This window comes from Narcine bancroftii, chromosome 1 (genome assembly GCF_036971445.1).
Source record: "Narcine bancroftii isolate sNarBan1 chromosome 1, sNarBan1.hap1, whole genome shotgun sequence".
Taxonomy (NCBI): domain Eukaryota; kingdom Metazoa; phylum Chordata; class Chondrichthyes; order Torpediniformes; family Narcinidae; genus Narcine; species Narcine bancroftii.
This window is the reverse complement of record NC_091469.1, coordinates 206,590,156-206,614,618: the sequence shown is the minus strand read 5'-3', so window position 1 is coordinate 206,614,618 and position 24,463 is coordinate 206,590,156. Positions and strand designations below refer to the sequence as shown.

At 40.4% G+C, this 24,463-nt stretch overlaps 1 protein-coding gene across 12 annotated transcripts in view; it reads left to right on the top strand.

The window, feature by feature from the left end:
• Window positions 1–24,463, top strand: part of znf618 (zinc finger protein 618) — a 90,851-nt gene that overhangs the window by 31,266 nt on the left and 35,122 nt on the right. For 8 of the 12 annotated variants that reach the window (XM_069889509.1, XM_069889517.1, XM_069889491.1 and 5 more), the window contains one exon: window positions 22,858–23,145. The exons of the other annotated variants lie outside the window; for them this stretch is intronic. In XM_069889509.1, the coding sequence (XP_069745610.1) occupies window positions 22,858–23,145 (288 nt within the window). The remainder of the gene's footprint in view (window positions 1–22,857; window positions 23,146–24,463) is intronic. 12 annotated transcript variants of the gene reach the window in all.

The following is a 24,463-nucleotide window of genomic DNA, read 5'->3' as shown; positions in this document are numbered from 1 at the left end:
ATATTTTTGTGGAGCAGATTCAAAATGTATGCATTGTTTGACGACAAGAATATTCTGACACCGATGAAAGCCTCTTATTCCCCTAATGAACTGGCCCCCAAGTATAGTTGCAGCTGAGGTAAGAACCCTATTCAAGGTGAACCCCTACAAGGCAGCGGGACCAGACAGCGTACCTGGTCAGGTACCGAAGGACTGCGCAGACGAACTAACAGGTCCTTGCAGGTGTCTTCAACATGTCGCTGCATTAGTTTATCATCCCTGTGGGCTTCATCATTTCACTCATTAGCCACCATCAACTCGGTACCAAAGACCGCAACAGTAACAGGTCTCAATGACTACCGCACAGTGACACTGACTTCCTCATTTATGAAATGCTTCGAGCATTTGGTGATGGAACACATCAAAGCGCACCTCCCAAAGACATTGGACCCATTTCAATTTGCCACAGATGGAACCGTTCCATTAATGATGCTGTAGCCTTTTCCCTCTACTCCATCCTGATCCACCTGGAGAATAACTCCTCGTATACCAGGTTGCCATACATTAGCTTCAGCTCGGCGTTTAATACGATCGTGCTCCAGATGCTGGTGAAGAACCTGTCCTCACTGGAACTTGACACCTCTCTGCAACTGGATCTGAATTTCCTAATATAAAGATCACAGTCTGTCTGGGTCGGCGGTAGAACGTTGAGCACCATCGCGCTGAGCGCTGGGATACCTCCGGGCTCAGCCCACTCATGTTCACACTACTGATCCAGCCCCAAAAGGGTTATTAAGTTTGCAGATGACGAGAGTAGTTGATGTCATCAACAGCAACAATAAGACACACTACAGGAAAGAGGTGCAGAGTCTCATGAAATGATGCGAGGATAGGCAGCTGAATTTAATGTGCACAAAAGAGATGATTGTGCACTTCAGGAGGACCAGGGTTGACCACCCACCACAACACTTTAATGGATTGGTAGAAGAGAGCACTACCTCTTAAGTAGTGGCCTATCCTGGACACAAAACATCTGACTTGACAGGAAGGCACAACGGTGACTGCACTTCCTGAGAAGACTGAGGCAGGCAAGGCTATAGCCCACTATCCTGTGAATAGGGAGCATCTTGGCTAGCTGCATCATCGTGTGGTACAGTTGTTATAAAGCATTGGATTGGAGATCAATCCACAGGACCACAAAAGCAGCAGAGAGGATCACTGGGAATTCCCTGCACTCTCACGCTGCATTGAAGTATTCTGTCAGGTTTGTTATCTGAAGAGGGCTCACAAAATCATTAAGAGCTCCTACCACCCCACACACAGCATCTTTCAGCTGCTCTCATTGGGAAAGAGATGCAGAAGTATTAGTGCCAGAACCACCAGGCTGAGAAACTGTCTTCCAACAGGCAATGAGACTGCTGAATGACTGAACTGCTCATAAATACTCTATTTAACAGTATTTATTTTGTATATGTATATAAGTACTACATATGAATTGTTTGTATGTGGGCATGTGTATTTGTTTATTTTTGCACTGAGGACCGAATAAAGAGAGGTGTCACACCACATTGTAAAATGAAGATTCGTGGGAAATTTTCCTGGGACTCCTCCCATGATCCTGCGGTGTAGAAAAAAAAATATTGACCCTATCTCGAACCACCCTCTGCCTGCGGTGTAAAAAGGCAAATTGCCAATCAGGGAAGCCTTGTGATGTCAGTGCTTGCGTGCTGTGTCACATAGGCAATTAAAATATATTTATCGCCTGACAACAGCAGGCCACTTTGGCATGTGGTGACAGCACAATGCAGGATGAATGGCCATCCTCATTAACCATAATCCCTCACGCAGCTGTATTTCTGAGCGGTTCCAGCTGCGTGAGGGTTTATGGAAAACAAAGTCAACCATTCATCCCGCATTGTTCCACCGTCGTGACGTGCTGAAGCAGACCAGAAGCACAGGAGGGGGGTAGGGTAGGCGATCAACAGACAGCCAGGGAGGGAGTGGCTGAGCGGCCGGTCAGCTGGGGGGGGGGGGGAGGGAGATAGAGCGAGTGATCGACCTACCGACAGGAGGGGGCAAGCGAGAGACAGACGGGAGGGAGGTGGTGGGTGAGATACGGATGGGCTGGGAGGGAATGGACAGGCAATCGACGAAAGGTGGGGATGGGAATTTACTTCTGTGAGTACATAATGAGTCATCAGTTGCGGCGGGACACCCCCCCCCCCTTAAATTGTCAAGGAGGGCAAATTCCCAGGAATTTTGACCGCAGTGTGAAAGACCCAGAAGGTCCTAAATTCCTGGGAATTTCTGCTGGCCTGCGGTGTGAAAACTCTTAAACTGTTTCCTCCAGTTGTACTTGTACATTTGGATGATAATAAACAAATTACTTTGTAGAAAAAGCTGTAGTCTGGATATTAAAGTTCTTTTAAATCCATTAGCTTAATTTCAGAGACTTTATCAACTAATTGCAGATGAAATTTTGATAACCTTTGTCGTTTTAATGGAGACATTTAGAAATAGAGTTGGATTTGTACACTTAATAGCAGAAACATCTCTTTTTTTCTATATTGAGATTTTTAAAAGTTACCTTTGATTCTGCTCTTAAATTTCTGAAGCTAAGATTTAAATGTCCCAAATTTTTTAAGTCACTATGTAAAGAGTTATCCACAATTAATAATCCATTGCACACGATTATACTTTATTGTAGTAAATTACTAAATTTTTCACAAATGGATTATTTGAATATCTAATTTTTGGAGGATTCAAAAGATGTGCAAATTGAAAATTAAAGTACTGGTAGTCTGGACATTTATGTTTTTACAACCTGCATAGACAAATTGAAACTGTAAATTATTTCAGGACCAAGCTGTAATTAACAGATTATCCTTTGGTTAAATCCAGAGAGAAATTTTAAAACATTCCTATTAAAAATGATCTTGATAAACATGTCTGTTCAAAAGCATGTCATTAAAAATAACTTGAAATTCCTCAAGTCATTTCAGAATTTTTGAAATTTAAGTTGTGTGAATGCTATTTATGTCCTCAAGCAGTTCCAAATTGAAATCAACTTTTCCTGCAGTGTGCTTGAGGTGGAGAGCACTTTTTTAAAAACAATTAAATCCAATTGCCAATTTCCTAAACTGAAATTTTTAAAAGCGAAGAACATTAAATTACCTAATATCAGGGGGTAGTTTTGTGATTATATTAGGTAACCCAGAATATTGTTGAAGATTAAAACAGCTGTCTATGGTGGATAAGTGGGAGCTTGGGAATGCTCCAGTTTTGAAAGGAGTGTTTGAACCTGAGTGAACATGAAAAACTTCTTGGAAGCTTCCCATCTGAATATTATTAGTTTCTTAATCCTATCAGTTTGCCTGTGTTTCTGAGATGTCCCAAAGTTTCTTAGCACTGCTGTTACAGCACCAGCGACGCAGGTTCGAATCCAGCACTGTCGGTAAGCAGTTTATACTTTCTCCCCATGTCTGTGTTGGCTTCCTCTGAGTGCTCTGGTTTCCTCCCACCCTCAAAACATGCAGAGTTTTAGTTATTGGGGTATTTGGGCAGACAGGCTTTTGACCAAAAATGGCCTAATGTGTGTGTTGTTTAAACAGAACATTTCAGTTGAGTTCCATTGATAACACAGTGAGTTATCACTTGTTTAATAATGTTGACAACATTTTTCAGTTCAAGCTGTGGATTGATTGGAGTAGAGGACTTGACTCAACTGGCTTATTAGAGGTGGCTTTTGAATTGACAGAAAATTGTTTCCAGAATTTATTTATATTTGTGATACAAGCTGTCTATGGGCATCAATGTTGGATAGGAAAGGGCAAGGATTTAATTGCAAGTTCCTTGACATAATTCCCCTGTGCTTTGTATGGGATGTTGAAAAAATTATTCACCTTGCTGGATGTTTGTCTTTAAACTGGTATCACTGTTAGTTTGTCAAATGAATGTTTATTTCGACTGAGTTCTACTTGCAGCACTGCATTGGTTTCTGCTGCACAGCCTTAGATTCATTTTTGAAGTGATTTAATCCATCTTGTGTGCACAGCCAGCAACCATTTTCAGTGCACTGATACTCCAAGAGTGTTTTTGTGCAGTTAAATATTTTACCTCTGGTTATCTATTAATTATGGAATGTTGTACGAAGGAATACTGCAGCAGCATTGCCAATTTATTAACCAGTTCTAATTAGAAGCAGCATTCCGCAGGCATGCAAGATTATCTTCAACCTGAAGGCTTTGAACATTATGTTGAAGCAGCATAATTTCTCTATATATTCCAAATCTTTGGGAGACCACAAGACCATGCTGTAATCATTGGAGAAAATTAGATGAGATATTAATGTTTTGAAAGTTCAATATCCTTGCCAGAATTTCATATTGTGTACTATCAGACATGTAACCTTGAGCTTAGACTTGAATATCTCCTTACAATTTGTTCATTTTCTACAATGCATTCAGCTAGAAGTGAAACTATCCTCTATTTATTACTTTGAGTTGCCCTGAGCTTTGAAATTCAATTTCCTGTTGCCTGGGTGAAGTTTCTTCATGACAAAGGGTAAGGGAATAATCTACCAAGATTTAAAATCTAATTTCAAAGAATTCAAGAAAGTGGTAAACACTTGCTGTTGCAGATTTTTAAATTCTGAAAAATGTTTTCATCAATCCATATTAATAATTTACGACTAAACTAAGAATTGATAAATTCCATTCACTTTCTGTGTGAATAAGATGGAATTACATCATTAAGTGCTGTTAAATTTATCACTTTTTGTCTGCAGATGTTTCCCTGCATCGATACTGATATTAAAATAATGATCTGTCAGGAGTAGGCCTTCACTCCAGACCAGAGTCACTTGTTTGCATCAAATGCAGGAAATGAAAATGCTCTTTTTCCAATAAAACACTAATAGTGGCAATTTTCAGGCATTCTCATGTTTTCTATTTGATATATTTGTTGTGAGGAAAAACAAGGATGTTTAAGTTTGGGACAGCATGTATGTGTAGCAATTAGTGCTGCCACTTGTTACATCACAGACCAGCAGCAATGGAAATTCACATCCAACTGTGTGTGATACCCAAACCATTCCAGCTTCGGCACCTTTCTGGAAAGTCATTCCAAAGTTCAGCCTCAGAAATCCATTGTCGAAATGCAGGCTTTTAAACTGATGCACTGAAGTAATCAAAGGAGATGGGAGGGACGGAGTGGCTGGATTGCTGAAATCTCATGAATCCCCATCAAGTTGCTTCCAGAGAAGTATCCTTTTGTATAAATGGTTGTCACAGCTCTCCTTGTGTAGGGGAAATGAAAGCCGTAACTTCCACAATGCTTCCAAAACCCAGGTACAGGTAAATCAAAGTGACCTTTCCTTTGGTCAGTGATTCAATAATTCCCCTGACAGAGAATCAGCTGAATTGTCCATTATCACACATTCATTCCAGGCCACTGGTCATGAAGTGTTCCTTCATTCTTCCATGCACATGACTCTCCCCACCTGTGTCCCTTGAAAAAGCAACACATTGTCCTTTCTCTTCTCCAAAGTAGCAGATTTGTACTGTCCTAGTCCTTGCCACCCAGTCTTTCCACAGCTGTGAATGGTTGCAGCATGTACTAGCCCTTAAAGTGATATCACTCTAAATGAAACAGGAGCTTGTAATATCTTCCCTCACCCCCACCCCCAAGAAAAATTTGATCTGCAGCCTACAATGTTTGAAATAATACATACTTACAGGTACACGATCCTTTATCCGGAACCCTTGGGAGACGGTGTGTTCCAAATTTCGGATTTTTCCAGATTTCGGAAAGGCCACCCAAATTGTGCTGCTGTATCCACCCCCTTCCAGTCCCCCAGCCGCAGACCCCACGCCAGATTTTGGAGCTTTCCAAATTTTAGATGTCTGAATAAAGGATTGTGTACCTGTATATCGTTACTTGATATAATACAGACAAGTATAACATTTTTCAGCTGTAGATCCAAATAATAAGTTTAAATTTGCAGCAAAAACATTGCAAACTTAACATCTTGAAAGGCAATCAGTAATTACATTATCCTTGCCTCTCTTTGGCTTGGCTTCGCGGACGAAGATTTATGGAGGGGGTAAAAAGTCCACGTCAGCTGCAGGCTCGTTTGTGGCTGACCAGTCCAATGCGGGACAGGCAGACACGATTGCAGCGGTTGCAAGGGAAAATTGGTTGGTTGGGGTTGGGTGTTGGGTTTTTCCTCCTTTGCCTTTTGTCAGTGAGGTGGGCTCTGCGGTCTTCTTCAAAGGAGGCTGCTGCCCGCCAAACTGTGAGGCGCCAAGATGCACGGTTTGAGGCGTTATCAGCCCACTGGCGGTGGTCAATGCGGCAGGCACCAAGAGATTTCTTTAGGCAGTCCTTGTACCTTTTCTTTGGTGCACCTCTGTCACGGTGGCCAGTGGAGAGCTCGCCATATAATACGATCTTGGGAAGGCGATGGTCCTCCATTCTGGAGACGTGACCCATCCAGCGCAGCTGGATCTTCAGCAGCGTGGACTCGATGCTGTCGACCTCTGCCATCTCGAGTACCTCGACGTTAGGGGTGTGAGCACTCCAATGGATGTTGAGGATGGAGCGGAGACAACGCTGGTGGAAGCGTTCTAGGAGCCGTAGGTGGTGCCGGTAGAGGACCCATGATTCGGAGCCGAACAGGAGTGTGGGTATGACAACAGCTCTGTATACGCTTATCTTTGCCTCTAATATGTTAATATTAATCATTCCTGCAGAATTAGACAATTGTTAAGCTGGAGTCTGTTTTTGTTTTTCATTTTACTCAAGAAAACTAAAGGATTATGGTCAGTATACACAAGTGGTCTCTGAAGTGTGCAGATATAAACATCGAAATTACTGCAAAGCCAGTACAAGTGACAATAATTCTTTCTTTATGGTGGAATAATTCTTTTGATGGTCATTGAATTTCTTGGATAAGTAAGCCACAGGATATCAATATCATCACCACCATTCTTTTGTAATAACACTGCTCCCACTAGCATCTACTGCAAAAGAAAGTGACTGGTTACATAAAATGGCTTTCAGTTTATCAAATGCTTCCTGACAATGTTCTGTCCAAACAAACTTTTCACCCTTTTTCAGAAGGTTAGTCAAAGGAAGGGCAATGTCAGCAAAATCTTTACAGACTTTCAATAATACCCTACCAATCCTAAAAACATTCTAACAGCTTTCATGCCTGTGGGAACAAGAAACTCAGAAATCATCTGAACTTTTGCCTGAACTGGATCCAATTTGCCTTGACCAGCAACATAACCAAGATAATTCACAGTAAGCATGGCCAAATTCACTTTTACCTAAACTAATTGTAAAGTTTGCTTTTGAAAGTTTGTCAAATAATTTATCTAACTCAGAGATATGTGCTTCCCAGGTGTCATTCCCTGAAATCAAATCATCAATATGAGCATCTATATGCTCTAAACCTTGAATCACAGAATTAATCACTCTTTGGAATATCCCTGGAGCATTTTTCATTCCAAATGGCAAAACATAATATTCATATAACCCTGATGAGGTCACAAATCCAGAAATTTCCCTACCTCTGTCTGTTAATAAGTCCATCTTTGTAAGAAACTTAGCCTTTCCAACCTTTTCCACACAATCATCCACCCAAGGGATTGGATAAGCATCTGTCTGTGTTGCTGCATTAACTTTCCTATAATCAGTGCAAAACCTAACCGTCCCATTTGGTTTAGACACCTCAATCCGAGGTAGAACATCTAATAATATCATTCTTTAACATGTATTCAATCTCTTGATAAAATAGTCTGAACTTTTCAACATTCATTTGATATAGATTTTGTTTGATCTGGAAGCAAGTTCCTAAATTTTAAAAGTAACTTTTTCATTTACTCCTATTCCTGGGACTGAAGATGAACCAATTTAACATCCAAATTCTGCAAAACAGTCAAATAAGATAGATGAACTGGGACAATGTTTTGTTTGAAGTGACCCTCACAAGAGTCAGCTTCTACCACCTCTAATACCTGCTAATGAAGGCTGTTCCTTGTTAAAAAGCCAAGTTCTCAAAATAAGGTTTTAACATGTTAACATGACAAATCTGCGTTTTACATCTCCAATCAGGTGTTCTAACTGCATAGCTGACTTCATTCACCTTTATCTGTTTTGGGCCTGAAAATTTAGCCCTAAGGAGATTGGAATTTGTTGGGAAAATATTAACACTTTATTCCATGGTTTAAAAGTTCTCACCCTAGCCTTTTTGTCATAGCAGACCTTCATTTTGCCATGAGCTGTTTTCAAATTCTTAAGCTAATTTACAGACTTCCTGCAAACTATCTTTAAACTTTGAAACATATCTAACAAATTCAACTGCATATTCTCATTAACCCATTGATCCTTCAACAACTCTAAAGATCCTCTAACATTGTCCAAACACCAGCTCAAAAGGGCTGAAACCTACTGATTCTCATGCAGACTCCCTCACTGCAAACAAAAGCAGATAGACACCCTCATCCCAGTCCTTCTCATTTTCATCATGGTTTTGAGGGACAAATGGAACTTCCCTTGAAATTCTGGATGATATGTTGATGACATGACTTGGTTAGCTCCTAATATATAAACAATCTGCTGAAATAGCCCTGACATGAAATTACTTCCCTGGTCTGATTGAATCTCTTTAGACAAACCAACTAAAGTGAAAAATTTCATAAGAGCTTTTGACACAGCTTTAAATTTATTATTTCTAAGTGGTATTGCTTCTGGAAATGTGGAGGCTATGCACATGACAATTAAATACTGATTCCCAGCTTTTGACTTGGGCAACAGGCCAACACTATCCACAATAACTTTAGAAAAGGATTCGTCAAAAGCAGGAGTGGGTTGTAATGGAGCCACTCGGGTGACCTGATGGGGTTTACCCACATCCTGACAAATGTGACATGTCCTGCAAAATGTCCCATCTTTTCCTAAACTAGGCCAATAGAATTGTTTCATAATCTTTTTCATAGTTTTTCTTATACCAAAATGACCACCCAGGGGTGTGCTATGGGCCACGGTTAAAATTTCATCCCTATAGGCTTTAGGAACTACAAACTTGATGAAAGCCTCAAGCTCAAAACATCAGTTATGTATCTTTGCCTTTGTTACATAAAGGACACTGGACCTGCTGAGCTTCTCCACAATTTTGTGTTTTTACTTCAACCACAGTGTCTGAAGAAGTTTGTGATTTACTTACAGTCTGATGAACAATTGCCCATTGCAGGGATATCAGATGGTCTTCACTTATCAATCTACCATCCTTGAAATAATAGCCAACTGACACTTTCTTAATTCCATCATCAGAGAGACCCTTATCCCTCATTTTAGTAAGATTGGGATCTCTGTTCTGCCCCATTTTAAACTGTTTTCAGGATAACAGATCTACACTCGGGTTTAACACCAGAACTCTGGTCCAATAAAGAAAGTAAAGGCTCTGGCACGTCATTACAACCTGTTTTGTACTCACAGATTTCAGTCCTTGTGAAGCCAGTCTGCATTGGCAAGTTTTTTTTTAGCCATAGCCCAAGTCACTGCGTGGGCTGGATATAAGAATCTGTCTTTGTCTCATCAATGACTGGCTTAGCTGTCAACCGCACTGCAAGGACAACTTTACCCTCTGCAAGGTCATTTCCTAATAATAATGAAATTCCCTCCATTGGCAAACTTGTTCGGATCCCTATCGTAAGTGGGCTATCAACTAATCCTGATTTCATTGTTATCCTGTGTAGCGGTATCAACTTCAGATCATATTCCCCCCCCCACCCAGACCTCAAATAAATTTATTTCACCCATGGCAGTCTCATTGCCAAACTTCAAAACTCTAACAGAAGTGACTGGGCAGCCCCAGTATCTTAAAAGATTTTCACTTTCACTTGTGTTGACCCTTTACTGAAATCAAACCCTCTGACATAAAATATTTGAATTCATCCCTAATGCTATCAGCAGATCTGGAACCTTTTTGATTTCTTTGAATACAGGCATCTGATGCTGCCTCCTTTTCTCTCTTTTCCTTAGCATGGAACAATTTGCTATCACGTGACCAGGTTTCTTATAATAGTGGCAAAGGGTACTCTAAGGTTTTTCCTTTGCTTGCTTCCCTTCATCTTTACCCCTAGCACTACTTCCTAATGCAATTTCTAACTTACATGGATACCCCTTTGGAAGGTTTTACTTGGTACAAACTTAACCTTGAGGGTTAAAGCATACTCATCTGCTAATTTACCAATTCCATTCAATTTTCCACTCCCTTTTCGTCTAAATATGCTTTTATGTCAGTAGGTACATACCTTTAATTTCCTCAACTAACACCAGCTAACTATTGGTTATAATTATCATTTCTATTTTATGATGTGCACCATTGGTCAAAGTGCACAGCTTTGTCATACACAAAATCCATTCTGTGGATTCTGTAGACTGGTTCACCATTTTCCTCAAATTTCTACCTATAATCTTCAGAACTAATTCATTACCTTTAAGCACGGTTTGCTTCACAGTCTCATAATCAGCAGTTTGTTCGATTGTAAGGGCAGATTAAACCTGGTGGACCTTCCCTATAATCATGCTTTATAATATGAGGGACCAATGGTCTTGTAGACACTTTAAACTCTTAGCAACTTTCTCAAAATGTTGTAAGAACCTATAAAGATTAAAGAGGAGGACGTGCTTTGCCTTAAAACAAATAAGAGTGGATAAATCCTCAGGGACTGACAAGATATTCCCTCAGAAAATCCAACTGGGCAGCTTTATAATAATTCATAAAATTAGGGAGTTGCAAACCTCCTGAATCATAATTCCAAGTGAATTTATCCAAAGAAATTCTGCCATCTTCTCTTTCCATAAAAATTTCCTAACACAAGCATTTAATTCTTTAAAATCTTTTTGAGGAATTGGAATAGGAATTGATTGAAAAAGGTATTGTATTCTAGGAAAAACATTTATCTTTACACAATTTACTCTATCTATTAAAGTAATAGGCAACATGTTCCATCTTTCCAAATCTTAATTTTAAGAATGGAGAATAATTTAATTTAAATAAATTTTCTAATTTGGCTTCCTACTGGATACCTAAATATTTTATTCCCACCTCTAGCCACTTAAAAACAATTGCAATTTGTATAATCCCCTTTTACTAAAAGAATAATTTCACTTTTTTCACACAATTAGTTTGGTAGCCAGATACTACTCCATATTCTTTTAATCTAAATTTAGGTTGGCGCAACAAATTTAATGGGTCTGTTAAGTTCATTAAAAACATCATCAGCAAATAAGCGCCTCTGGATCTGATGGAGACAAGGCAACTGATGCCACAGTGCCAACTATCATAAATATGTGGCATAGCAATGGCAGTCTTCCCTACCCATAATCCCCCACGCAGGTGGAACTGCTGTTTCCCACAACAGATCCAGCTGCATAGGGAATTATGGGTAAGGAAGACCCCCATTGCTCCGCCCCCCCCCCCCCCCCCCACATTCCCCACCGGCTGCACCTCCATAAATGGGCCCCATGTCTTAGAAAAATTCACCTTTACATCTTTAACATCATATCTGATATTTTTCTAAACGTGGGAAGGATATAACCTCCTGTAAACATTGAATATGAGAAGGTGGAGTGCTGTCTTTCCATTTCATAAAAATTCCCCATCTAGCTATCGGGTAGAAGCTACAATTCACTTCTGAAATAAGTCATTAGTGTTTCCTCTTGAGAAAAAACAGATAAAACAATGAAGAGTCATGGTTCTAATTAAAAGTGATTGATAAAGTTTGAAAATAATTTTTCCAAAAATTTTCTAAACTTGGGCAAGTCCAAAACATGTATTAATGAAGCCTCAAATATTTTATATTTATCACATAATGGATCAATAGCAGAATAGAAGCAAGATCATTTAACTTTTGAAATATGTGCTCCATGCACCACTTTGAATTGCAACAAACAATGTCATGCACAAAAGGAGGATTAATTAATCAAATGTAGAACAATATCCCAATCCTCATCTGGAAGTGACAAATCCAAATCGTGCTCTCAATCACTATTGATCTTAACTAGGGAAACTGTTCTCAAATCAATCAAATTGCTAAAAATAATTGATATTGAGCCTCTATGAGAAAATTGACAGTCAAAAAGTAAATAATGTTTGTTTCAGAAATCCATGGAATATCAGAGAGCTGGAACTGAACTTGTAGATATCTAGAAAAAATGACTATTGGGTAGTTTCAATTTTGCCCACAATTGTTCAAAAGAAACAAAATTATTTTGAATTTAAAAAAAAATTTAAATTATTCTCTGTCTACACCACTCCCTAAAACCTGCATCTGACAAAGGTAAAAAAGATGATAAGTTATAATAGGACTGGCCAGAAAAAAAAACTGTTGATTCCAAAAAAATGTCTAAATTGTGCCCTATTCTCAACCTATGCTTCGTTATCGGATTACTTATTAACTTAGATAAAAGACCCTCAGACTGCCAACTTGATGTTTCTTCAGAAAAATTCAATTCCATTTCTATCCATTTAGTTTTTTGAAGATGTGCTTTGTTTAAACGAGGTTGTTTTCCTTGCCATATGTACGAAGAAATAAATTAATCCAGTGAATCAAAAAACGATTTGGGGATAAAAATTGGTACAGACTAGAAAAGATATAAAAAATTTTGGTAACGTATTCATTTTAATCAAATTAATACTTCCAAACATAATAATAGGCAATGGTGACCATCCCGATAATAGAACTTTAATCTGATTAAATCTTGCAAGAAAAAATTCCTTCAATAAATTCTTATAACTCTTAGTAATTGTAATTCCAAGATATTTAAACTGATCATTCACCAACTTAAAAGGGACGGTGACATGTCTCTCCGTGGCCCCGTATACTGCCAAGTTAAGGCCATTGGCAAATTGGAGGAAATATTCCTTGAAATACATCTTGCCAGTCTTCAACTACTTCATTTCTGTGCCTCACTCCTCCACTGGTCTCTCTCTTTCCCTTATTTCTCTGTCTCCTCCAGCTCCTCACACCTTTCCTTCCTACTTCTATCAGAGAGCTATCTTTCTCATCTCTTCTTCCCCATCACTTCAGCTTCTTTTCCTTCTATCCAGTACCTGTATGCACCTATTCATACCTGTTGGTCTGTATTTTCTTGCCCACTGCCTCCCTCCCTCCCCCCCCCCCCCCCAACTACTTTCTTATCCAGGCAACTGCCTGACTTTCAGCATTCCTGAAGAAAAACAGGCCTGAACAATGACTGCTTTTTACTTGCTATGGATGCTGCTTGACTGAGTTTATTCAGCAATTTTATATTCTGAGTTTTCTGAACTATGCTTGGGATTCACTTTTAATTTCTGCCAAAGGATTTCATAATTCAAGATTCTTGCGAATATACGGCACAAAACAAGCCAAGACATTCAGCACAATTATGCTGATGTCTGTTCTTAATGATTCTTATTGCTGCATGCCCACCTTGACCTAACCAATGCTTTTTTAAAATTATTTCCCTTGCAACTGTGCCTGCCTGTCCCGCATCGGACTTGTCAGTCACCAAGGAGCCTGCAGCAGATGTGGACATACCCCTTCATAAATCTTCATCCACGAAGCCAAGCCAAAGAAAGATCTGATAGGGGATCAGGGATATTGGGTCAATTCAGGTAAGTAGTTATTGGAAAGCGATACAATCTCAGCCTCCAGCTGATTGTCAGTGGGGATAGGGGACTGAATAGCCTGCCCTTGATGCTTGTACAGTAAAATCCCCATTATCTGGTACCTGTGGAGATCAGGGATGTCAGATATGAGAATTTTCCAGTTGATTGAAGCTCGCTCTTAAAATGCCTGACTAAGACACCTCCATTAAGAATACACTGTTTTAAAAGAAAAAGACAGTGCAAAATGCAGAGTAATTTTTTTTTAAATTAGGCTTTAATTATGTAAAGTTCACTTTAAATTTAAATTTGAACTGTGGAACAGCGATGCACTGGATGCTACACTAACTGTGCTGCTATCATAATTAACTGATAAAGCATTACCAACATAATAATATACTAGAACCATACAACATTGCAGCACAGAAACAGGACCCTATTGGCCCTTCTAGTCTGTGCCAAACTTTTTTAAATCTAGTCCCACTGACCTGCACCCAGTCCATACCTCTCATCCATGTACCTGTCAAAATTCAACCTAAATGTTAAAATTGATCCTGCATCACCACTTCAGCGAGCAGCTCGTTCCACACCTCCACTCTCTCTGAAGTTCCCCCTCATGTTCCCTCAATCTTAGTCATCTGCAAACTTGATGATCCACCAGCACCAGACCCATAGCTAAGGACATTTTAAATATTTCTGCCAGAGCCTTCCTCAAGATCCGAGGGAATATTTTGTCATTCCCTGGGTATTTATCCACCCTTATTTGTTTTAAGGTAGCAAGCACGTTTTCCTCTTTAATCTTTATAAGTTCCATGATCTCGTATCTGTTTTGTTTACCTCCTATGACTATCCATTTGCACTAATGTACCTGAGGATTTTCCTTCACGTTATCTGCCAAAGCAACTTCGTCTTTTAGCATTCCTGATTTGTTTCTTGAGGTTTTCCTTGCCCGAAAACAACTTGGCCTAATCCTCGCACTCTATATCCTTTCTCATTTCCTTAAAATTGGCCTTTCTCCAATTTAGAACCTCAACATGAGGCCCAGACCTATTCTTCTCCTTAATTAACTTGAATCTAATGGTGGTATGATCACAGGACCCAAAATGTTCCCCTACACGTACTTCTGTCACCTGCCCTGTCTCGGTCCCTAATAGGAGATCCAGTATTGCACTCTCTAGATGATACCTCTATATATTGATTTTTTTTTTAAACTTTCCTGAACACATTTGACAAACCATTCCACAGAACCTCTTATCTGTCCCCCTAACTATGGAATCCCCATATCACTACAGCATACCTCTTCGCTTTTCGCTCCTTAGCCACAGGAACACACTCTGGACCAGAGATATGATCGCCCTGGTTGGTCATTTCCCCCAACAGTATCCAAAATGGTACACGTTATTGAGGGGAATAGCTATAAGGGTGCCCTGCGCAGCCTGCCTGTTCCCTTTCACTCTCCTGACTGTCATTCATCTACCCTCCTCCCTCCTCCTAGGTGTGATAGTGTCCCTGTAACTCCAGTCTATCACACCCTCTGCCTCCCAAATGATCTGGATGGAGGGGGGAGGAGCAGGGGCAGGACTGCAGTCCCAAAGGCAGGAGGTAATGGGTGGACATGGGAGGGAGGGCACACCAGCAGCAGGCAAGGAGGGATGGGTCTGTGAATGGAGAGAGAAGTGGGTGGAAGCCTGGAGAAAAGAAGACAAAGGGTAAGGGAAGGAAGAGAGAATGGAGAGTAGGCTAGCAGAAACCAGAGAAGTCAATGTTAATGCCAGCTGAGTTTCTCCAGCATTGTTTTTACTTCATTGTTTGTGGTGTTTTGGGATGACTGGAAGCCACAACGGCTGCCCTAAAAATGCATTTTTTTCCTAAACTCAGTATGCAAATTTTTATGTTGGTCCTTAATTTCTCCTTGATGCACGCTATACTGTAACACTTTAAACATTTGCATGAAAAATTGTGTGCTATTTGAAGAGCTCAAGCTGATAGATTTCTTTATTGCAATCTGCAGTAATATTCTAACCCTCTATTTTTTACATACAATGTTTTACATAGTTTGTTTGTACATTAACATAAATGCACATTGGAATTAACATTTCCTGGATTTTTGAATCTCAAACTTTCAACATGTTGCCAGTATTTTCTGTTTTTATTTTGCATAATGCTCAACAGATCAAGTTGCATCTGAGGGGGGAAAAAAGCACTAGCGATTTTAAGAAGTACGGTAATCTCTTTTGATGAAGGGATTGTTCTGAAATGTTCCTACTTGATTAATGCTGACTCACTTGTTGAGGGTTGCTGAAGTTAACTTCGCTTTTGGTATTGTGATATGTAAGTTTCAGAATGGCATGTTTGCTTGCATAGGCTGTGATAATAATTGGAATTTTAGATTGGAAAAAGTTGAATGACTCACGTAGTCTGATGCTTTTGTGGATTTGCCATCGGGATACCGCAGTCAGAGGGGTGAGCATTTTTTATTCATCCTGTTAAGGATACAGGTACTCCTCGACATGCGTCCGTGTTCCATTCTGGCTGACCGATTGTATCTCAGAATGGACGTATGTCAGAATTGAATACGTGTTAGTCAACATCCCAGAGTCTGTAGGCTGGGCGCACCCATCTTGATGTTTGTGCGCATGCACAGGTCTTTGGGTGGTGCATGCCTGGTGGGTTCGCATATTGGAGTTCATTTGGCATATGCGAGAGAGTTAAGGGCGCTAATGACATTGAATTCGCATCCTTAACTCACGCATGCGCTAATTAAACTCCAATATGCCAACCCACCGTGCATGCGCCACCTGAAGATTCGTGCATGCGCCAGGTGTTGCTGCTGAAATCACAGTGGACACGACGAAATAACCACACAAGGAATTTTAGAGTGAATCAAATGGATTTACTCTTTTACCCGCGCGACCTTTTAAAGCCCAAATCACGAGCTCGACACACGCTGATGTCATCATGCACTGACATCACATGGCCAGTTTGATGCCTCCTGGGAGTTGTAGTGCTGCCATGGTGCTTACACCCCTTCCCGAGAACCGGCAGAAAGGTTTGTCTCTTTTCAGTGGTCGACCTTTGCGACGGACTGTTGGCTACTGCAATGGGGAAGACTTGTCCACATGAACTGGTTTAAGCCTGTCAATAGTGAAAGACTGGCTTTCCTCCAATGTCCAAAATACAGGTTGGTCTAGTTTATCTAACTATCCTATAAGGTCCTTCATAGGGTTTCTGTAAAGGTTCGCCAAATGTTCCCCTTCAGACAAAGACATATTTGCTGTTTTTAAGGTCTTCAGGCACAAAAGAAGAGTGTTCTCCATGTGACAATGGTGGTATAGGGGTCAATTTTCCTACAGTCTCCCTTAGCTGCACAAGGATTATCGCTGGAGTTGGAATGGTAGGGGACGAATTCCCCTTGGATCACCTAAGATGCTCCATACACAAGCTCCACATATGAAGTTGGAGGTCCTCCTTTGGAGTTGTTCCAATGCCCAGTAAAACCCAGGGATGCTCATCAACCCAGTTCAGGCCCTCTAACCGAGCCATCAAGGCTGACTTGAGATGATGATGAAATCTTTCCACCATTCCATTGGCCTGGGGATGACAGGCATTTGTATGATGAATTGTTGTACCAAGTAAGCAAGACAAGGGCGTCCACAGCGAGGAAGTAAATTGTGGTCCTCTATCTGAAGTAACGTGCCAGTAAGCCAAAACGAGACACCCAGGAACTGGGGAACGCCTGAGCATAAGTGTCTACAGTAGTATCCACCATAAGCACGGCCTCGGGCCACCGCGTAAACCTGCCTATTACTGTAAAAAGATAATGGTATCCACTTGAAACAAGAAGTGGACCAATGATGTCCACATGGACATGAGCAAAACATCGAGTAACTGCCTGGAAGGACTGCAGTAATGCCTTAGTATGCCACTGAATATTTGCTTTTTGGCAGGCAATGCAGGACCTCGCCATTTGTGTAATGTCATTTTTAAGACCGTGCCACACGAACCTGTCTGAAACTATACCAACAGTCGATCTAATCAATGGATATGAGAGACCATGCACAGAGTCAAATACTCGACGTTTCCACTGTGCCAGAACTACTGGCCGTGGGTGTCCCGCTGATATATCACAGAGGAATAGTTTGCCATTAACTCCAAACTGGACACCTTTCAATTGCAGGTTCGTGATTGCAGTCCGATAAGCATTTGTCTCATGGTCATGATCTTGGGCTGCCCCAAAGTTGTGTAGTTAGTACCTGGATCTACAGACGAAATTTCAATTGGAGCAGAGCGGGAAAGTGCATCAGCTACTACATTGTCTTTTCCGGAAATATGTAGTATTTTTGTGGATAATTCTGAAATAAATGATAATTGCCATTGTTGTCGCACTGACCAAGGCTCTGCGACCTTGGAAAATGCAAATGTTAAGGCTTTGTGGTTGGTGTACATGGTAAAATCTCTGCCCTCCAAAAAATAATGGAAGGGTCGCATAGACAAGTAAATGGCCAAAACTCCTTGTCAAAAGCACTGTATTTCTTCTCTGATTCACGAAGATGGCAGCTGAAGAATTCTAACGGTTTCCATTGCCCATTGACATATTGATGAAGTACATCTATGGCCATACTGGAAGCATCTGTAGAAAGGGGCGGTGGCTGCATTTAAAGCTGGGTAGCTGAGCATAGTGGCATGAGTCAGCAAATCTTTCATCTTCAAGAAGGCGTTGTTCTGGCATATCCAGACAGTAAATCAAAAAGCTTCAGGATGTGAGCTGCTCCTGGAAGAAACCAATGATTTTATTTTTTTTTTAAATTACCATTCCCAAGCATTTCTGCAGGTTTTTAACCATAGCAGGTCTTGAGTATTTGATAATGGCCTCAACTTTGGATGGCAGCGGAGTTGTGCCTTCCTATGTCCAAAGAAATCAATAATTTCTTGTCCAAAGTCGCATTTATCAGGATTGATTGTCAGTCCAAATTCTTGAAGACGAATAAAAAGTGTACGAAGATGTTCCAAATGTTCTTCCTTAGTCCAACTGGCCACTAAAATGTTGTTGAGGTAAATGAAGACATTGGTCATACCATGTCTTAAAGCATATATCACCCATTGAAATGTGTGAGTGGCATTCTTTAATCCGAATGGCATTCAAAACATTTGAACAACCCCAACAGTAATGCTGTTTTTGGAATGTCTTCTGGCTCTACTGGTACAGGTACACAATCCTTCATCCAGACATCTAAAATCTGGAAAACTCCAAAATCTGGCAAGTTGGGTGAGGGACCGGTGGTGCGAGGTGGGTGTGTTTAAGTCAGGCTTTCCAAAATCCAGAAAAAATCTGAAATTCGGAACACACTGTCCCCCAAAGGTTCTGGATAAAGGATTGTGTACCTGTACTGTCTATTTTGGAGAAGATCTTCGCTGAATGGGCAAATTAGCTGGGAAATCCTGAATATGAGGTATCCGATAACAATCCGGAATGGCAACGTTGTAAAGATGCCTGTAATCTCCACAAGGTCGCCAACCTGCATTGTGTTTTGGGACCATATGTAATGGAGATGCCCAGGGACTGTTGGACCTACAAATTATGCCTAGTTCCTGCATCTTGGCAAACTTCCTTAGTGCTGCTTCTCTGGAGGCAAATGGCACACTTTAGCATGGCTAGGAGGGCCATTAGTACAAATGCGATGAGTAACACTGTGCTCTGCAGTGGAGGCAGAAAACTGTAGAGTAGTAATCTCAAGGAAATCTTCCAACAGCTTGGAAAATTCATCTACTGGTTTACTTAAATTTTGAAGGCGCAGAGCAGGGGTATAGGCGTTTGCCAGAGGAATAGTCTGAAAAGTAGATCCGTCTATCAGCCGACGCCCTTTTAAGTCAACGAGGAATGAATGAGCCCGAAGAAAATCTGCACCAAGCAAAGGTCGGGATACTGCTGCTATAATGAATGGCCAAGTGTAGGAATGATTCTCGAACTTGACATTCATCTTCCTGGTGCCAAAGGTCGGAATGTTGGAACTGTTAACTGCTCGTAGTTTCAGGTCCAGGGTAGGATGGTGTGTGTAAAAACTGGTGAGTGGAAATAAACCAACTTCTGAATTTTTGCTGGGACAACTGGTCCCATACATGCAGGTTTCTTGCCAACTGCTGCAGCCCTTACTGGCGGTCGACCTCAGCATTTCCTGCAAATGGGCAAGGTGGAAGGCACTTGCGGGCATTTACTCCCCATGGCTGTGGTAATAACACCAGGATGAGGTGTCCACAGGCTGCTTGCTTGCCTTGGGGCATTACCTGCTTGTAGGGAGTGATGTGCTAAGAGCAATAGAGTGTGACATGGGGTCAATATCGGAGAGGTTGGTTGTGCAGACTTGTCTTTCCTCACTGTGCATTTTAGCCAGCCATAGAATGTCTGCCTCCACCACTACAGCCCTCGAGTCTCCAAATTAACACTTGGATAACAAGAGCCTAATATCATCTAGCATTCACTCTATTTAAAAAAAAACGCTGCTCGAATAACATATTGGACTTTTTGCCAGCTGCTAGGAATAGCAGTTCATCCATTAGCTCTGAAGGGGCGTGGTCTCCCAATCAATCGAAATGTAGTAGTTTGGCTGCCCTTTCCCTATGGGATGTACCACATATAATAAAAGTGTTTTTAAAGTGTTATACTTGCTGGTATGTGGTGGATCCTGTAGGAAGTCGCCGACCCTCTGAGCAATGGCCTGTTCCAGGGCACTGACAAGATGGTAATAACGAGTGGTGTCCAACCTGACTTTGCGAAGGTGAAATTGTGCTTCAGCCTGTTGGAACCACAGTTCAGGCTCAGCTGTCCAGAAAGGTGGAAGCTTCACAGCAATGGCTGCAGCATCCATGTTTGTCCAAAAATATGTTTTTGGATTTGTTGGGGTCACCAGTTATAGCCACTGGAATCATAATGGACATGACGAAATAACCACAAGGCGTTTTTAGAGTGAATCAAACGGATTTTGATTCACCCACGCAGCCTTTTAAAAGCCTGAATCATGTGCTCGGCACATACTATTGTCATATGGCCAGTTCGATGCCTTCTAGGAGTTGTAGTGCCATCATATCGCCGCTCCACAGGAATCAAGATGGCCGCACCCAGCTACAGACCCTTGGGCACTGACTAACGAGGTAAGTACGCACATTTTGGCTCTTACGTGCTCTGTATCCATGTTATAGTTTGTCAAATACAACATAAACGTGTAAATTTTATATTTTTTCTTTTTTTTTTAAATTGATTGTTTGTGCGGATGGACGCAAGTCGCATTGGTCGCAAGGCGGAGTACCTGTACAACAAATCCCATTTTACTTGGAGGGAGAGAAGAATATTGTTCTGATCAGAATTTGATCTACATCTTTTAACATAATGGCTGAAAATCTACTGCTTTATACACAGTAATAATATAAAAATACAGATTTTCTTCTCTCTTTTCATCATACCTTATTTACAAAGTCATGCTTGGGTTCATGTAGACGTTAAGAGCTGGCACAAAACAAAGTTAAGCATGCATAAAGAATATACAGTATATTGATTTTTTTGAGTTTGTATTTGTTTAATAAATTTCATCTTCAACTTTAAGAACTAATTTAAATTTAGCAAATCTTGTGATGCTTATGGGTGAAATTTCCTGTAATTGCTCATTGAGGATATATTTATAGTAAGAAATGGCAAGACGATTTTTCCTATTATTAAAATGGTACCATGACTATGTTTCAAGTTTCGTGTAAAACACCGCATCCCTGACACAAATTCCCTCTGCATTACACCAAAGCATGAATGGAGATTTTGTTCTTGTACTTGGGAGAGGTAGTAAAAGATAGACTTGGGCATATTTTCATCAGTAGGGATAGAATCTTATGAACTTTTGGATGGCCAGGGGAAAATTAAGGATATCTAACATGGATTTGTGCCTGAGAAATAATGTCTCACACACTAGATAGAACTTTTTGAAAAGTTGACAGATTAGATGAGAACAAGGCATTTGATGATATTTATATGAATTTTAGTAAAGCACTTGATAAGGTCTCATGTGGTAAGTTGGTGTTAAACATTAGGGCACATGGGATAGGAGTCTAGCAAGCTAATTGGGTAAAAGATTGACAAAGATAGGAGTCAGACAGTTGTAGAAGGCCATTTACTATGACCAATGGATTACTGCAGGGTTCTATACCCCCACCCTTGCTTTTTGTAATTTATATAAATGATTTGGACAATGATTTTTGTGGCAAAGACGTGACATGAAAATATATGCCATGGTGGACATTGAAGGTTACCTGGGTTTGCAGCTGAGTTCAGATGGGAAAATGGACTATGGAATGACAAATGCAGCACCTCATACTTTTAAGTGTATTTGGGTAAGTTGAACGAGAATAACTATAGAAAGAATATTATGAATTTGGAAAGGGTACAGAAGAAGTTTTCCAAGTTGTTGTCGGGATTAGGCAAGTTTCATTGTTGTAAGAGACTGAAAAAGCTAGGCATATTTTCCTTAGAAAGTAGGAGGTTGAGAGCGTATCTTACTGAGGTCTATAAAATCATGAGGGGATGAGGCAAGAGGGCATAACTACAATAAGGGGGTGGGATTTGGAAGGTGCATGAGGGGATAGTTCTTTACTCCGAGGGTTATGGACACATGGAACAAGCTAACAGGCAAGGTAGTGGAGGCAGGTACAATACCATTCTTGGATAACTACATGAATGGGAGGGATTGAAGGGGTATGGGCCTAATGAAGGCAAGTGGGATGAAATCAGGCCATCAAAGGTTATGGGGCGAAGGCAGGGGAGTTGGGGCAGAATGGGAGAATAATGGAGCAGACATGATGGTCTGAATGGCCTACTTCTGCTCCTATATCTTTGGTCTTGTTTGGCATGGACAAGCTGAGCCTGTGGACCTGACTTTATCACTCAGATTTTTTGGAAGCTCATCTTACTATGAGGAAATATTTGGAGATCATTCTTTAAAATATCATTATTTGCAACCGCTACAATAATCCACACAACAGACATAAACCTAAAAAAATTGATAGTGGTTTTTTTCTCTCAGTCAAGTAAAGAATAAACTAATTGAAGCATATAGCTTTCTAACCAAACTAAAACTGAAGACATTTGAAAAGTTAAAAATTTAAGCTGTTTATATTGATCACTAAAATATAAAATTAGCTAGGGAAGAAAATATAGACATTAATATATATTTTTCCCCTAACAGAATTTGAAAGGATTGTTGCAGTGACTCCAACTGATTCTGACCAAAATTTTAAGAAGTGCTGGATAAAGGCCAACACAATGAGTTCCCTTGATGCAGCAATAAAGACTGAAAAAAGAGATGATGAGAGTGAAGTGAATGCTGAGTTGTGGCAAGATGAATCCAAAGATCACAAGAGCAACAATAACGTTAATGAAAACGCACGTGAGGTAGCGGAGATCTGTGTTGTGATTGGTGAGGATGGGGCTCAACGCTGTTCTGAGCAGGATCAACCCAATAGTCAATCCAGTGGTAAATATTCATGTACAAGTCTATCTATCCATCAAAAATCGTTTTTTTGTGCTTACTTCCTGTACAATGTCAGAGGCCATTTGGGATGAATGGCTTTTTTTATTTTGTTTGATGTAATTATCTCAAAGAGCTTCACAGAATACATTATCAAACAAAAGTTGGTACCCTGTAAGGAAATGCAGGGCAGATGATGAGAAATATTAAAACTTTGCAGCCCAAGGTGTGTTTGAAGGAACAATTAAACTTGGAGATGATGGAGAAATACTAATGGATTGGGGAAATTAGAGAAGGCATGGAGCCAGGCTAGGAGACTATTTGAAAACAAATGAATGGATTCTATCTATAGTCAAGGCATTACTTTATCAAGTAACAAACTTAAGAGGGAGATTGATCTGCTTCCTGTGTTCTGGTTTGGAAAACCCTTGGTGATCAGTGATAATTCCAATGCAAACCATAAGAAAACCTTTTGAGTATCTAATTTAGCCAGTTGTTATATTTTAAGCTTTAGGGTTTGGTTGTCGGTTATTAATGAACAATGTAATGGGAAAGTTACAACAAAATTGAGAAAAGGTTGTTCAGCCAAAAGGCTCTGATATTAGTTTAGTGGTTAATAATTTACTATCTTCTTCCTTGATCTTAACATTTTATTTTGTTCTCTTAGGAATTTATACTTTTTGGGGCTTTGTGAACCTTGTCACACACCAAATCAATTCAACCTAACCAATCTTGGAGAGCATTTGTAGTTTTGTAGATGCAGAGAGCTCCACCCTCTTCCCCCACCCGTACCTTAATTTAACTGCCTATTTCTAGATTAACTAGACATGGCAGTTAATGATTTGTGAGTGTGATCATCACCTTGTGGCTGACATTATTTTCTTCAAAGTACTTCTTACAGCAACTTTTTTTTCATTGTGCATATGTCACTAATTTAAAACTTCAGCTAACTGTGTTATCAGGCCAGCAGTTGCAAGGTTTCATACTTTGTAAACTTTTTGAGCTGTTCCTCTTGTATGATCTTTCCAAATCTGACTTCCATGTACAGTATTTTTTAATTTAGTCATCAGCCAATCTGGGACAGTGGTGTTTCAACAGGGCAGTTCACCATATCCTAGGATACTTTGCAACTAGTGGTATGCAGTAAAATCCCCATTATCTGGCATTCAATTAATTGGAAACTCAAACAACTGGGGGGGGGGGGGAATTGAGGAAATAAATAAGACTGGGTGGATGAACCCTGTTAGTAGGGAAGTGCTGAAACTTCGTTGGATAGGCGCACATTTGCCCCGCTGAATAGGCAGTGCACCTGCATTCTTTTCAC